Source organism: Hylobates moloch, unplaced genomic scaffold (genome assembly GCF_009828535.3).
Source record: "Hylobates moloch isolate HMO894 unplaced genomic scaffold, HMol_V3 SCAFFOLD_6, whole genome shotgun sequence".
NCBI lineage: Eukaryota > Metazoa > Chordata > Mammalia > Primates > Hylobatidae > Hylobates > Hylobates moloch.
This window is the reverse complement of record NW_026652281.1, coordinates 89,869,088-89,884,544: the sequence shown is the minus strand read 5'-3', so window position 1 is coordinate 89,884,544 and position 15,457 is coordinate 89,869,088. Positions and strand designations below refer to the sequence as shown.

Genomic DNA, 15,457 nt, shown 5'->3' with positions numbered 1-15,457 from the left:
TTCAGTTATGTGCTGCCAGATCTGATTTATCAAGAAAAGCTTAACATTGAAATTTTATATTAAACCTTCTAACTTTGCAATATTAGTCAATAGTGATAGATTGTGTTACTGTCCACCAATTTCCTGTCTGTCTCAGCTTGGTTTCCCTCTGTAGTAGGTCCCCAGGCAAAGGCTTACATGCAGGTGGTTTACTGGGGAAATGATCCCTGGGAGTGAGTGCAGACCCAGGGAGTGAGACAGGGATGAGAGGGAAGCCATGTAAGGATGGGTAAGTATGGGTAAGGATGGGTAATTGGAGTGAGTGCTGCTCTAGGTGCTAGCATCTCAGAACTAACTGCATGCATCTCAGAACTAACTGCCTGCCCTGAGAACGGAGGGGGATAGTTATTCATCCATGCCCTCCCCTTTCGCCAAAGATGGCCCCACAGGTGTTAATTCCTCTGCACTTGCAGGTGGCATGTGTGTGAGTTCCCACAGGTTCCTGCTGGTACCCAGGGCACTGCATCAGAAAAGTAAGAGGTTTGTAGTGGGTACTGTCAGGCTAGCCCTGCTCAAGGCTTGTTGAAGCAGTGGCTGGAATAGAAGGTGGGGCTAAAAGGATTTGAAGGGATGCACAAGAGGTGACCCATAGAGTGCCCCTCCCTGCAGGGGGCTCATGCATCCCTGCCCTCTTGACTTTAAGCATAGTTACACGATTCCTTTGGCCAATGAAATATCAGCAGAAGTAGCATGGGTTGCTGCCAAAAAGAAACTTCAAGAGCCAGTCTATGGTACACCATGCCCTATTGCCCTTGATCATGGCATTCAGCAACACTCCAGATAGAAGCTATTCTGTCAGCCAGGATCCTGAAGTGCAGAAGGCATGGAGTAATGTCATAGCAAACAACATGTAGAGTGGGTGACTACCAGCCATGAAGATACAAGGCTTATTTGTTACTGCAGCAAAGCCCAGCCCAACCTGACTGATACAGCAATTCAATCACACCTAAAAAGAATGGTGAAACCATGCAAAATGATAAAAGCATGTGGGAGTTAGCCCCAAGAGGCCCTTTTGTAAACTCTGTCTTAGAAGAACAAAATTCTAGCTTAATAAATGAACTAAACTGTTCCTTCTAGTTCACTTTGCAAGCTGTGGGTTTGGGGAGTCTCTGCTCTATACTGTAATACCATGGCCTTGGTGCCAGCCATCAGCACACAAGGAAGCTTCTGGAGTTAGGCTTAGCTCCACGTCCTTCACACTGATGAGCTTAGGGAGACGGTGAAATCGACATACTAAGCAGGAAGTTTGGGGCTGTCTTCTTTCTCCATCTGAGGTCTAAAGGAGCATGTGAGATTGGCAAGCAAGAAGGAGGCATCAGTCTGAACGGCTGAATTTCATGACCTTGCTCTCTGCTTGATAAGAAAGGACAAAGACTCATAGACTCCCCGTTGTAAGTTAAACAGGGCTTCCCACATCATCTCTCCAGGTCTAGTGACATTAGCAAGTAAGTATCAACATGCAGACTGAGTACAGAACCACCAAACACAGGAAGCTCGGTCCCTACCACAGGGCCTTTGTGCTTGCTATATCTTCTGTTTAGAATAACACAATGCAGTAGAAATATAATACGAGCCATAAACGTAAAAATGTGCTCATATTTCACTGGCCAAAATCTTCCAGTTCCCACATTTAGAAAAGTAAAAAGTAAAATAAATGTTAATAGCATACTTTATTTAGCCCAATATATCCAGATGGCCCCTCTCCTTGAGGCTGGGACCCATGTCTTGTTCCTCTTCACATCCTCTTCCCTTGTCCACCCCAAAGAGTGACATTCAATAGATGACTCATTTAATATTGTTTGGATGCTTGTCCCCACCAAATCTCATGTTGAAATGTAATCCCCAATATCAGAAGTGGGGCCTGGTGGAAGGTGTTCGGGTCATAGTGGATCCCTCATGAATGGCTTGGTGCCATCCTTGTGGTGATGAATGAGTTCTCACTCTATGAGTTCACACGAGATCTGGTTGTTTAAAAGAGCCAGGGGCCAGGCACAGTGGCTCATGCCTGTAATCTCAACACTTTGGGAGGCTGAGGTGGGTGGATCACCTGAGGTCGGGAGTTTGAGACCAGCCCTGTCAACAAGGTAAAACCCCGTCTCTACTAAAAATACAAAAAGCCAGGCATGGTGGCAGGTGCCTGCAATCCCAGCTACTTGGGAGGCTGAGGCAGGAGAATTGCTTGAACCCAGAAGGCAGAGGTTGCAGTGAGCCGAGATCGTGCCATTGCACTCCAGCCTGGGCAACAAGAGTGAAACTCCATCTCAAAAAAAAAAAAAAAAAAAAACACAAGAGCCTGGAACTTCCTCGCTTTACTGCTTCCTCTCTCACCATCTGATGTGCTTGCTCCCCCTTTGCCTTCCACCATGATTGTAATCTTCCTGCAGCCCTCACCAGAAGCAGTTGTTGACACCATGCTTTCTGTACAGTTTGTAGAACCATGAGCCAAAATAAACCTCTTTTCTTGATAAATTACCCAGTCTCAGGTATTCCTTTATAGCAATGCAAGTAGACTAACTCATCATGCAATCATCTCCATGTGTAATCAATATTTTAAAATTAATTAAAAGAGGCCAGGTGCAGTGGCTCACACCTGTAATCCCAGAACTTTGGGGAGCCAAGGTGGACGGGTCACTTGATGTCAGGAGTTCGAGACCAGCCTGGCCAACATGGTGAAACCCCGTCTCTACTAAAAATACAAAAATTAGCTGGGCATGGTGGCGGTAACCTGCATTCCCAGCTACTCTACTCAGGAGACTGAGGCAGAAGAATTGCTTGAACCTGGGAGGTGGATGTTGCAGTGAGCCAAGATCATGCCACTGCACTCCAGCCTGGGCAACAGAGCAAGATTCTGTCTCAAAATATAAAATAAAATAAAGATATTTCACATTATTTCTGTTCTTCCCAAGCCTTTGAAATCTGGTGTGGATTTCACATGTTTAGCATATCTCAATTTGGACCAGTTGCATTTCAAGAGCTCCATGGCCACATATGGCTAGTGGCTAATGCATTGGACATAGCAGCTCTAAAATACACTTCCCCCAGGTTTTTCGTGACTTATTCCACTTCCACTAAATTGTTACCTCCTCACAAATGCCTCCTGTGATTGTGCCATTTATCTAAAGCCACGGTCCTCCTACCTCCTCTCACATCACCTTGGGCATTTGTTTCCCAGAGCTGCTGTAAGAAATTACCACAAACTGGGTGGCTTAAAACAACAGAGGTTTACTCTCTTGCAGTTCTGGAGGCCAGAATCTGAAATCAAGGTATTGACAGCACTCTGGTCCCTCTGAAGCCACTAGGGTAGAAGGCTTTCTCACCCCCTCTCAGCTTCCGGTGGCTGCCAGCAACCCCTTGCATTCCTTGGATTATAGCTGCATCACTCCAATCTTTGCCTCTGTCTTCAGGTGGCTGTCTTCTCCCTTGGGTCACAGTCTCTGTATCTTTTCTCTTCTTAGAAGGACATTAGTCATATTGGATTAAGAGTCCACCTCACTCAAGCATGAGATGAAACCTCAGCATCTGCAATGGCTGTGTTTTCAAATCAGATCACACCCTGAGGTTCTGGGAAGGACTTGAATCTGGGGAGGACACTATCCCAGCCAGTACACGGTGTGTTATTGTTTGTTTTGTAGAATGTAATACTATCTTCAGCTGTCCTGTGTGTGTCCCTTTTCAGTATCTGATTGCCCCACTAAAATCTAAGCTTCATTACAACAAGGTACTTCTCTAATTCACCACTTTATCCCCAGCACTTAGCACTGCTTCTTGGCACATGGAAGGCACTCTGTAAATACGTGTTGCAAAGAAAAAAGGAGAGAGAGAGAAAAGAAGGGAAAATGCAGATTTTCTGGCTTGACATGTTTAAGATGGTGCATGGGACTCAAGGGAGGGCTGGGCCTAAGGTTGGGGGGAATTAAGAAAAAGTTGGGGCTTCCTCCTAATTCCTGTTGCAGGATCTTTCTTCCCATTCTTTTCCCAGGAGCTTGAGAATAGGCCCAGCTGTGATACCTGGATAGTCTCCGGGGAGTCAGGACTATTCATTCCTGTCACTCTTAGACACCTACCCTCACCCTTACCCCACCATGGCAAAGCAGCTGCCCAGCTAACCAGGAGCATGGCAGATAGTAGAGTCACTTGCCATGCTGACCTAGCATGTGCTAGATCTCTCACATTGGAGGACAGTGTCTACTTGCAAGGGTGTCCCATTATCACAACTGATGACACAAAATAGGGCTAACAAACTCAGCTGCCTGAAAGCAATTGAGAGACATGGGCCAGATGGGGACTGGAGCAAACTAGAGTGTGTCCAGGTAGAAGGGCAGCAGCTATGAATTCTAGGTATTTGTTCTCATAAAGAAGTCTTGTATTTCTTAGCCTTCCAATTTTTTAAACAAACCCTGAGGCCTAGATTTTTAAATGAAATCACCTAATTAGCAAGTGTTAGCAAGCAATTCAATCAAAAAGGGGGGAAAAAGGCCACTACGGAGGCCAAACCAAAAAAAAAAAGAGCCTGTGATCAGAGGCAACCACTGATTCACAGCCGCTGGTGCATTGCAATCCCTTAGTTTGTTCAGTTTGTCTTTAAGAATCTGAAATTTCCAGCCGGGCGCGGTGGCTCACGCCTGTAATCCCAGCACTTTGGGAGGCCGAGGCGGGCAGATCACGAGGTCAGGAGATCGAGACCACGGTGAAACCCCGTCTCTACTAAAAATACAAAAAAAAAAATTAGCTGGGCGTGGTGGCAGGTGCCTGTAGTCCCAGCTACTCGGAGAGGCTGAGGCAGGAGAATGGCGTGAACCCAGGAGGTGGAGCTTGCAGTGAGCCGAGATTGCGCCACTGCACTCCAGCCTGGGCGACAGAGCGAGACTCCCTCTCAAGAAAAAAAAAAAAGGATCTGAAATTTCCAAACAGTGTAAATGAGAACAAGACAGAACTCTAGTGCATAGACTCATGCAGGTAAGCTGAACAAAAACAACAAAGTCAAGAAACAGTTCCAGACATCCAGAGTTAGGCCTAAGCAAACCAGAACACCTTCTTCCTTTCCCTCAACCTAGCTGCTAGCGGGGATAATGGATCCTTGACCCCAGTTTTATTTTTGCCCAAATCTTCCCCAATATTTGTGGGAAGTGTGAAGATTCAGAGGGAGGTAAAGTTGGGCAGCCTGATGGCCCCTTCCGGGACTAGTCTTTCAGCATCTCTCCCCCAAACTCTCAGCATCACCTCCCCAAGCCCCCAAAAGGACTGCTCTCCCTCCCAAAGGGATCATAGTTAAAAATATAATATCAGGATTGTAGCTTGGGCTTTGCAAAATTCTCTAAGCCTCAGTTTCCCCACCTCTAAGATTAGGGTTAGGTCATTACCCAACTTTGTGCAAATTTTGTATAAAATTTGTGTACATGAGAGAAAGGTACTGTTCCTCCAGTGTGGCCCCAAGCCAAGGTACACATATTGGTGAACACAGAAGGGCTAGACTTCACACCCTTTTAGCGCCTTGGTGCCCTTGTTCAGTGAACACCCTGTACTACCACACATGGCCACCCTGGATAGCCTCTCACTTGTAGACTTATAGTGAGAATTAAACATGATACAGTTTGAAAATTCTTGACACAACTATTTGGTAAATAATAATAAATCAAGGTTATATTTTTAATCTTTTTTTTTTTTTTTTTTTTTTTTTTAAGTCTCACTCTTGTCCCCCAGGCTGGAGTGCAATGGAGCTATCTCAGCTCACTGCAACCTCCACCTCCTGGGCTCAAGCAGTTCTCCTGCCTCAGCCTCCTGAGAAGTTGGGATTACAGGCACCGGCTACCATGCCCAGCTAATTTTTGTATTTTTAGTAGAGATGGGGTTTCACCATGTTGGCCAGGCTGGCCTCGAACTCCTGACCTCAGGTGATCCGCCCACCTCGGCCTCCCAAAGTGCTGGGATTACAGGTGTGAGCCACCGTGCGCCCAGCCTAATCTTAATTTTTTTATATGCTCCTCAACAGTCCTAAAACAGTCCAGCTCTTGAGGTTCTCAACGTGATTTTAGGTAGTGTGCAGTCTGGGGTCAGAGAATTAAATTAACATTGAATTAAATGAACATTGAATAGTGAGAAACATTCTCTTTTCAGTTGTCTCATTTCTTCTGAGAAAGATTCAGTATTTAACACTTCCAACACTCGCTGACACACACACACCTAAGCCTCTAGGAGTCTTTCCAAGCCAGCAAAACGCTAAAATGTATTAACATTGCTTGGTTTTAGCTGTGTTTATCTTTTACCATTTCCTTTTCTGGTGAGTAGCAGCTACTTTTCAATTTACAGTGGTAGTATCAGGTTTTCTTTCCAAAAATACATACTTTGATTTTAAAAATGAGTCAATTTAAGGAAAAATGTTAAGTAAATAATAAAGGTGGTAGCAGGAAGCTTGAAGTTTGGGAAACTCGACACCAGACAATTCCAGACAAGGCCAGACCTTGATGTTCTGAATTCCCAGCAAGTCTCACGTCGATTCCCTACAAGCTTAACTCAGTTTGCCCCGGAAGCTGCTGACTTTCATAAACCTTCAGCTTATTGAAAGGCGTGCCTGGGTCACGCCTCCTGAGCGCCTTGGACCTTATCAGGGAGGGGCAGTCAGTCCCTCCTGAATGACTGAAGTGGGCTCAGTCAGGGCAGAGGCAGGATCGGAGTCCTGACAGCGGAACGGCCTGCGTACAACCTCCCCTGGCCAAGCGATGCCAAGGCGCCCTCCAAGATTAACGAGGAGCGAGCGGAGCAGGGTACACAATGTGGCTGTGTTTGATCCCGCGACGTGTCACTTGGAATCTCAATTTATTGCCAATAGACGACGTTGTCAGGCACTAATTTTCTGGTGGCGCTCCATCACAGGCCTCTCAACATCAGGGGAGGGGCTCAGAGGCCGGTGGGCAGGGGGGCTCGGAGGAGCCGTCGCGAGCCAGCCGGGGGTTCCTGTAACGAGGCTTTAATGAGGGGAGCGCGCCGGCCTTTGTGGAGAAACCGGAGGAGGAGGCGGCGGCCGGGTCAGGAGCTTGGCAAGGTGGCTTCCTTCCCCGGCCCCCAGAGCCCGGGAATCCGGAGAGGGTCAGCGCGGCCGCCAGGCCGGGTGCCTGCTGAGGGGCTGTCCTGGGCCCGCACCACCCTCGCCCACTCCGAACTGCGAACTACGGCAGGAAACACAACATTTCCAAGCAACAATGCAAACGCGCTCATTACCATCTCCTCAATATGCATGAAGAAAATGCACAGCGCTGGCCGAGCCCCCTCACAGGGCTCTGGCCTCGGCGTCCAATAAGGCTACAAATTCATCTCCCAGGATGAATGAGGAGGGGGCGCCGGGGAGGCAGATCCACGTGGGGGAGGGGACGGATCCCGGAGAGGGAGAGAAGGAGAGAATATTTACGGAGAGGAGAACCTGAGAGACAGAACGAGAGATCCAAGGAGGAAATAGGAGAGGATCTGGATGGAAGTGGGGAGGAAAGAAAGAAAATTAAAAACGACAACTGCAGATGGGGGAAAGGGACACAGTCACAGACTCAGGGAGAGGAAAAAAGAGACATTAAGAAGGGAGTGAGGGAGGGAGCGGAAGAGAGAAAAGTGAACTGAAAAGTGGTCCAGGGCAAAGGCATAAAAACAGCACAATGAGGAAGCGGAGGAAAGAAGAAAAGTGAATGATCTAGAAATCGAAGATAGAGGAAATGGGAAGGACAGACGGAGGGAAAGAGAAAAACAAAGGCATGGGGGAGGGGGTTGCTCAAGTCAGGTGGAAAACGGCTGATCCGGAAGAGGTAAAGCAAAAGAAAATCGTTCCCGCCGAGGGCCAGGTTCTTCCATCCAGGCCACTCTGGGCGCTGCGCCTCTCGGGCCGCTCAGAGATGCAGGGAAGTGAGCCGGGTCGTGCGAGGCGCAGGGGCGGAGCGGAGGAGCAAAGAGCCCACCGGCCTCACGCCCCACCTTGGGCATCCCGACCCGCTCCCGGGTGCCCAGCCCTGGCCCGGGGCCCACCCTGCGCGTCGCGGCCCGCCGCCGCTGCTGCACCATTCCGGCCAGCGGCCTCTCCCGCGCCGAGAGCGAAGTTGGCAAAGTTTACCCCTAAGTTTCCCCGTCGCTTCTCCGGACCCAGGAAGGGCCTCCGAGTCCCTGGTGACTGGTGGGGAGCCGCAGCACGCTCCGGAGAGCTCTGGAGGCCCCCGGTCCTCGTCTCCTGGGATGATCGGAGTCCGGATTCCTAGCCAAATACGAATTCCACCCTGTGCTGACGCCAGACCACGCTCTCAGGAGTCCGCGGCTGCTAATAGCGGAGAAGGAGAACGCGAAAGTGGGAGAGAGGGAGAGAGAGAGAAGGAAAAAAAAATATTCTCAGCTCAATTTAAGTCTCATGGAAAGGGCTTACAACTGTAATTAAATCATTAAATTCTTGTCTACGCTTCACAGAGCGGAGAGAAATTAACTTCCCACCAACCTCATTTTCTATTTGAACATGAAATAATGATTTTCTGCCCGTCTAATTACAAAGCCAACATCTGATCAAGCCAGCATCCAGAGGGGATTATCGCATGCACGAGTATTAGACCTCATTACCAGCTTGAGTGCAAAATTATTACATCTTGTAATTGGATGGTGAGATTTATATACAGATCGGCCCGGTTTCTGTAAGATTGTAATTACAAGCTTCGTTGGTTAGCTACTTATCAGAACTTTGCAGGAAAACAAAACAAATGACTGAGGAAAACGAGCATTTCATTAACCTGTAACCCGAGCGCGAGGGGGAGGGAACGGTGGGAGCGCGCGCCGCAGCGTCTGCAGGAAGCTCAGAGATCGCCGGCCGGCACCGCAGCCCGGGGACTTAGGGCCTGGGAGGGAAGGAGAGAAGATGGAGCGGGGCTGGGAGTCCCAGGGCTGCAGCGGCTCCCCTCGACGGGGACGCGTGAGCACCGTGAGGCTGGGCGAGGAGGGGGCAGGAAGCGGGCCTGGTGACTCCCCTCTTGTGAAGTGCGAGGCGCAGCCCCCAGAACCTGGCGGGCCGCGGGCCCTGTGCACACGTCGGGCAGCGGCTCCCGGTGCGCATCCGGCGCACGCGCGCCAAGCGTGTGCGATGGACAGACACCCTCTCCGAACACTCCCCGCTCCCTGGGCCGCATTGAGAGGGCCTGCAGTCAGTCTCCAAAGCGCTTTGTGCGCTGGGAATGTTGAAAGAAGGCAAGATGATGGAGAAGCTTCTGCGTGAAGCGCGTTCGTGCGCGCGACTTTCCCAAATCTACTTCTGTGCACCTGCTTTTCTTCCCTGTGCGAGTGTGTCACTCTGACCATTTAATCTGTTGGATTAAAAATCCCTGGAATAGGTTCAGCTGCCCTCTGACCCTCGAGTTCAGCCCACAGCCGGGCTCCACTGGCCCTGTCGAGTTGGGGGACCAGCGCCACGTTGGGACGCGGCTGTCTGGGACGCTGAGTCTCACGTGGCGCGCAGATGGCCCGGACAGACCAGGGCTGTTCTCAATTGGAAAGTAGGGTAGCCAGGAGGCCGCTTCTGCTGGAGGCCTAGGGAGCCTGGAGGGATCTAATATGCGAGGTTCTTGGGTCCGCGTCTGGGTCTGGAGGTTCACCCCCTGGGCTGTGGGCGCCCCCTCCCCCCAGCCGGCGTGACTGAGTCCCTAAGAGCCGCCTGGCCCTTCCCTGGCCTCTTTCTCGCCGCCCGCAGTCCGACGCGGCCAGGTCGATAGCTGGTTAATGCAGAAGGAGCATCTCCGAGGCTCATTATTGTTTTTTCTTTTCCTTCTGAAAAAAAGCTGAATTAAATATCGGGAGTCTCACTCGGTCACTTATAGCGCAGCCCCATTCCCCCCACCTCGGAATCTCGCTCTCGGCTCCCCCCGGTCTGGTGCCACTACTTTGTACAAACACTATGACTTCAGAGGTCTAGACTCGAGGTCTGACACCTAGGAAACATCCCGGAAAATAAGGTTACTCTCAATTTTGTAACCCCAAGTTTCTTCGCGTGAAAGTGAGCCCAACATTCCCTATGCCACTCTCTGAGAGGTTTAACGGGAAACGAAATCAGGCGTCGAGGAGATATTTCAAAACCAGGGCGGCCCCTGATGACGCCTCCTCCGGCGAGGCTCCTGAGAAGGCACCAGGCTCCCCCGCACCAGGCAGAGGCGGAAGAGAAGGTGATAGAGAAACTGCTTAGATGCAGTCTGGGAATACCTCACTTTCCCTCATTGCCCCCCAAACCTGGTCCTCCCCAAACTTTCCCGTTTCCTCCCCGCCCCCATCCCGCCCCCTCAAGGTTTTTGGCATTCACACCTACTAGGACCGTGGGCTTGTGCCAAGACCCACGGAAAGAAGTGGGATGTGGGAAGTGGGAGGTGAGCGGTGGGGGTGGGATCAAAACTGGGTGTCTGCCGTGGAGGTGGAAGAATCTTTCATTCCAGAGCTGGGCTCCCCAGAGCTGTGATCAGAGACAGCCGGGGGGCCAAGACCCTCTGATCTCCTCTGATCCCGCCACTCTGGTGGAATTCGAATTCGATTCCTGGATCCATCCATGCAAGGCGACGGTTTCCGCCTCCAAGCTGGGGCTGGCCACTCCACGGCAGAGTCGCCACCCCGGTTTTGTCTCCGGGGCGTGCCCACTTCAGGCCTGGCCGGCTTGTGGGTCGCCGCCGCGGCCTAAAAGCTCTGAGCCCCCAGCCGCGGCAATGCTGGGAATTTCAATGCCGCTGTCGACTGCACGCCCTAATCCGTGAAGGTGGGCACCCGATCCTGGGATTTCAAGTTTGATTTAGGAAATATCCTATCATTAAACCAAAACTCTTGCCTTCCATCCCCACCGGAGGCGGTGGAAGGATCCTTGCAGAGAGACAAGAGGTTAGCGCCGGGACCGGGAGAAGGGGTAGGGGTCGCGCAAGGAAGGATCTCTACAGACGAAAACGCCAATATATAAACTTTTCGAAGAGCTCTCCAAAAGTTCCTAGGGCCTCCGTCGTCCGGCGCTCTGCTCCTCCCCCATTCCCAGCCGCCTGGGGCGCGGGCCTGCTTCACCGATTTGTGTTGGCTCCCTACCCTTCCAGCGCCCCCGGGCTGCCACCCTTCAGCCCCCGGAGCCAGCCCGCCATTTTTAGTAAGGTATTCGCACATGGACCCGGGGGCGGCGTTAAGTGGTTAATCTCAGGGTTTGGTCCTCCTGGGTTGGGGGCTGCCTTGCCCCCGCAGGGCAGCGAGGTGGCCTCTGAAGACGCTATTAGGACGCACTCCCTCGCTCCCTACCCCCACGCCGGCTGCTATCTCCCTCCCTAAGCTGCTGAAAGTGGCCAGGAGTCGAGAGGTGCGAGCTGTAAAAGGGGCCTGGGCACAGGGGAGCTCCCGGAGCCAGCCTCGGCCCAGGTCCCGCGCCTCGGCCTGGGGACAGGCTCGGAGGAGCGGGAGGCGGGAGGGGCGAGCTGACCCTGCACTCACCCAGTCCCCGCGCCTCTCGCTCCCCCGCCCGGCGCGGGCAGGAGGGGGCGGGCAGGGACTCGCGGCGCTCTGGCTCCCGCCCCTGCCCCGCCCCGCCCCGCGCGCGGGATCCGCGGGGGTGGGCGGCCTCGCCCGTAAGGCGCCCAGGCGATTGGCGACTCGGGGAAGAGACGCGGGGAAAAGTCGAATAAGAGGGCGCGACGTCAGACCCGAGATTTGGGGAAGGGCGAGGGAGGGGGTGGAAGGGCGGGGATGGACACACAGACACGGACACACACCCCCCGCGCGGCACCCTAAGTGTCCACAACTTTTGGCTGCCTTACTTAGCCCAGGGCGCAGAGGCTGGAAAGGTTGGGGGGAGTATCGTGTGAGTAAAGAGAGAGATTTAAAAAATAGAAGTAGTGAGAGAGGAAAAAGTGAAGGGAACGGACTGGAGAGCAAAAGCCCTCGTGAGAAAGGGAAAGAGAAGGGGAGAGGAGAAAGGAGAGTTTCATAGCGTCCAGGGCAGTGCAGGAGCACGAAGGAGCGGAAGCGATCCTTGGGGGAAGAGGAGTGCGGAGAGGGGAGGGCAGAGGAAGGGCGAGGAGGGGGAGTGAAAACTAGAGGAGGGCGAAGGAAGCGAGGCGCGACACTGCTGGGGAGAGGAGGGCAGTGAGGAGCGAGGCGCGGGCAGAGGCAGCTCCGGCGGCCGAGAGGAGGGAGCGCGGCGCAGAGAGGAGGGGCTTGCGCCCCGTAGAAATGTCAATCAGAGCCCAGAGCCCCGGGAATCTCCGCCAATCTGTTCGGACCTGACCTGGCTCCTCGCCGCCACCGTCGCCGCCGCGGAGCAGATCAATAGGCGAACGCGGAGCACAGCGCAGCGCGGGCGGCAGCGCGGCCCCAAGCCCGGCCCAGCCCCCGATGCGCGCCGGAGCCCGCGGGCGGCGCTGAGCTGGGCGGCCCGGGGGCCGGGCCCCCTCTCCGTCCGTGCCCCACGGGCCACCATGTCCTTCCCCCAGCTGGGATACCAATACATCCGTCCGCTTTACCCGTCCGAGCGCCCGGGGGCCGCTGGCGGCAGCGGCGGCAGCGCGGGGGCCCGGGGCGGCCCGGGTGCCGGAGCCTCGGAGCTGGCAGCCTCGGGGTCCCTGTCCAATGTGCTCTCGTCCGTGTACGGGGCGCCCTACGCCGCGGCCGCTGCGGCCGCCGCCGCCCAAGGCTACGGCGCCTTCCTGCCCTACGCCGCGGAGCTGCCCATCTTCCCGCAGTTGGTAAGAGCCCGCGGAGCCAGGGAAGGAGGGGTTGGCGCTGGGGCGCTGGGCGAGCTGAGCACGCGGGGGCCGGACTAGAGGGGTGCAGGCCAGGAGGGGGGAGGCAGCGACGGCTAGGGCTCACCCGCGCTCCCTCCGCGCGTGTCCCTTCCTTCTCCATGTGCATACAGGGCGCGCAGTATGAGCTGAAGGACAGCCCCGGGGTGCAGCATCCGGCCGCGGCTGCCGCGTTTCCGCACCCGCACCCCGCCTTCTACCCGTATGGCCAGTACCAGTTCGGGGACCCGTCCCGTCCCAAGAACGCCACCAGGGAGAGCACCAGCACGCTCAAGGCCTGGCTCAACGAGCACCGCAAGAACCCCTACCCCACCAAGGGCGAGAAGATCATGCTGGCCATCATCACCAAGATGACCCTCACCCAGGTGTCCACCTGGTTCGCCAATGCGCGCCGGCGCCTCAAGAAGGAGAATAAGATGACTTGGGCGCCTCGCAGCCGCACTGACGAGGAGGGAAACGCTTATGGGAGCGAGCGCGAGGAGGAAGACGAAGAGGAGGACGAGGAGGACGGCAAACGCGAGCTAGAGCTGGAGGAGGAGGAGCTCGGGGGGGAGGAGGAGGACACGGGGGGCGAGGGCCTGGCTGACGACGACGAGGACGAGGAGATAGATTTGGAGAACTTAGACGGCGCGGCCACAGGGCCTGAGCTGTCCCTGGCTGGGGCGGCGCGCAGGGATGGCGACCTCGGCCTGGGACCCATTTCGGACTCCAAAAATAGCGACTCGGAAGACAGCTCTGAGGGCTTAGAGGACCGGCCACTACCGGTCCTGAGTCTGGCTCCAGCGCCACCACCAGTGGCTGTGGCCTCGCCGTCTCCGCCCTCGCCCCCCATGGGCCTGGACCCCTGCGCTCCCGCACCAGCTCCCGCCTCCGCCCTGCAGAAGCCCAAGATCTGGTCCCTTGCGGAGACTGCCACAAGCCCGGACAACCCGCGCCGCTCGCCTCCCGGCGCTGGGGGGTCTCCACCGGGGGCAGCGGTCGCGCCTCCCGCCCTGCAGCTCTCTCCGGCCGCCGCCGCCGCCGCTCACAGACTGGTCTCAGCGCCGCTGGGCAAGTTCCCGACTTGGACCAACCGGCCGTTTCCAGGCCCACCCCCCGGCCCCCGCCCGCACCCCCTCTCCCTGTTGGGCTCTGCCCCTCCGCACCTGCTGGGACTTCCCGGAGCCGCGGGCCACCCGGCTGCCGCCGCCGCCTTCGCTCGGCCAGCGGAGCCCGAAGGCGGAACAGGTGACTGCTGAGCGCGGGGCACGGAGCGGGGGCGGGCTCTGCTGGGAGTGCCAGAGCTGGCCGGGAGGGGCAGGGCCCGGGGGGCGCAGGGCGCGTCCCTCTCCGCTCCTGCTTTCTGCGGCCCTGGGCGCCGGAACCGAGCGCTCTAAAGGCCCTCCTTTTTCTTCCCCCGTTTCCCTTAGATCGCTGTAGTGCCTTGGAAGTGGAGAAAAAGTTACTCAAGACAGCTTTCCAGCCTGTGCCCAGGCGGTAAGAGACCCCGAGGTTGGGGGGCCGGGGGGACTGGCTGGCGGGGAAAGGAGAGAATGCCGAGCACCACGCACGGCCTTTTGCCCCGGGGTAGGGGGGAACCTGCTGGGACGCATTTTGTAAAAGGGGACGAAAGTCACTTCTTCGGTCGCCCCTGTCGGCCCTGCGACAGCTCTCCAAGTCCAGCCCAGGCACCCCAGGCGCGGCCGGAGGGTACAGCGCCTGTACCTTCTAGGGAAGCCTTGAGTGGCTGGGCCCACAGGCCCCTCGGGCGGGTGGCGGCTCTCTGACGCCCACCTCTTTCCAGCCCCAGACCTCGGGTCCTGACGCCTCGTGCCCACCCTACAGTTAAACCCCAACACACACATCTACAACGGGACATAATTTTACATTGCGACACTTTCCTGACGATCGGCCCCAATCCAAGTAGGATCTCCCCGCCCTAGGCAGCCTCTGCGCTCCTGAATCTCACCTCTTTTGCTACTACTGTCTCTCTTCCAGGCCCCAGAACCATCTGGACGCCGCCCTGGTCTTATCGGCTCTCTCCTCATCCTAGTTCTTTAAAAAAAAAAAAAAAAAAAAAAAAAAAAAAAAAGTTTTTTTAATCGTTGTAATAATTGTAAAAAAAAAAAATCACTCTGTATAGTTACAACTTGTAAGCATGTCCGTGTATAAATACCTAAAAGCAAAACTAAACAAAAAAAGTAAGAAAAAGAAATAAAACCAGTCCTCCTCAGCCCTCCCCAAGTCGCTTCTGTGGCACCCCGCATTCGCTGTGAGGTTTGTTTGTCCGGTTGATTTTGGGGGGTGGAGTTTCAGTGAGAATAAACGTGTCTGCCTTTGTGTGTGTGTGTATATATATATATACAGAGAAATGTACATATGTGTGAACCAAATTGTACGAGAAAGTATCTATTTTTGGCTAAATAAATGAGCTGCTGCCACTTTGACTATAACCCGCCTGTCTGCCCCCTCGACGGATCTGTTCGGTTTTTTGGGTTTTTTCTCCCCTCGGTTGTTTGAAGAATTCGCGGGAAAGGACGAGAGACGAATCAGGACCGAGTAGTCAAAGGACAGCAATAGCTGAGGAGGCGCAGAAGTGGCGGGGCTAGGGGCGCCGCAGCAGGAGAGGTGGCTGGAAAAGTACCTGGGGCGGCCGAGAGAACGGGAGCAGGAGACAGGTG

The 15,457-nt window shown here is 54.5% G+C and overlaps 1 protein-coding gene across 1 annotated transcript; it reads left to right on the top strand.

The window, feature by feature from the left end:
- Window positions 1–11,750: 11,750 nt before the first annotated feature.
- Window positions 11,751–15,229, top strand: IRX3 (iroquois homeobox 3). Its single transcript, XM_032155943.1, has 4 exons — window positions 11,751–12,740; window positions 12,911–14,024; window positions 14,207–14,273; window positions 14,775–15,229. The coding sequence occupies exons 1-4, from the start codon at window positions 12,474–12,476 to the stop codon at window positions 14,827–14,829; spliced, it is 1,503 nt and encodes a 500-aa protein (XP_032011834.1). The 5' UTR covers window positions 11,751–12,473; the 3' UTR covers window positions 14,830–15,229.
- Window positions 15,230–15,457: the final 228 nt, after the last annotated feature.

Excerpts from the sequence above, each read along its gene's own strand:
- IRX3 (XM_032155943.1), top strand. The coding sequence starts at position 12,474 with ATGTCCTTCCCCCAGCTGGGATACCAATACATCCGTCCGCTTTACCCG. Across the intron at positions 12,741-12,910 it reads TGCCCATCTTCCCGCAGTTG|GGCGCGCAGTATGAGCTGAA; the intron begins GTAAGAGCCCGC and ends ATGTGCATACAG. Across the intron at positions 14,025-14,206 it reads GGAGCCCGAAGGCGGAACAG|ATCGCTGTAGTGCCTTGGAA; the intron begins GTGACTGCTGAG and ends CGTTTCCCTTAG.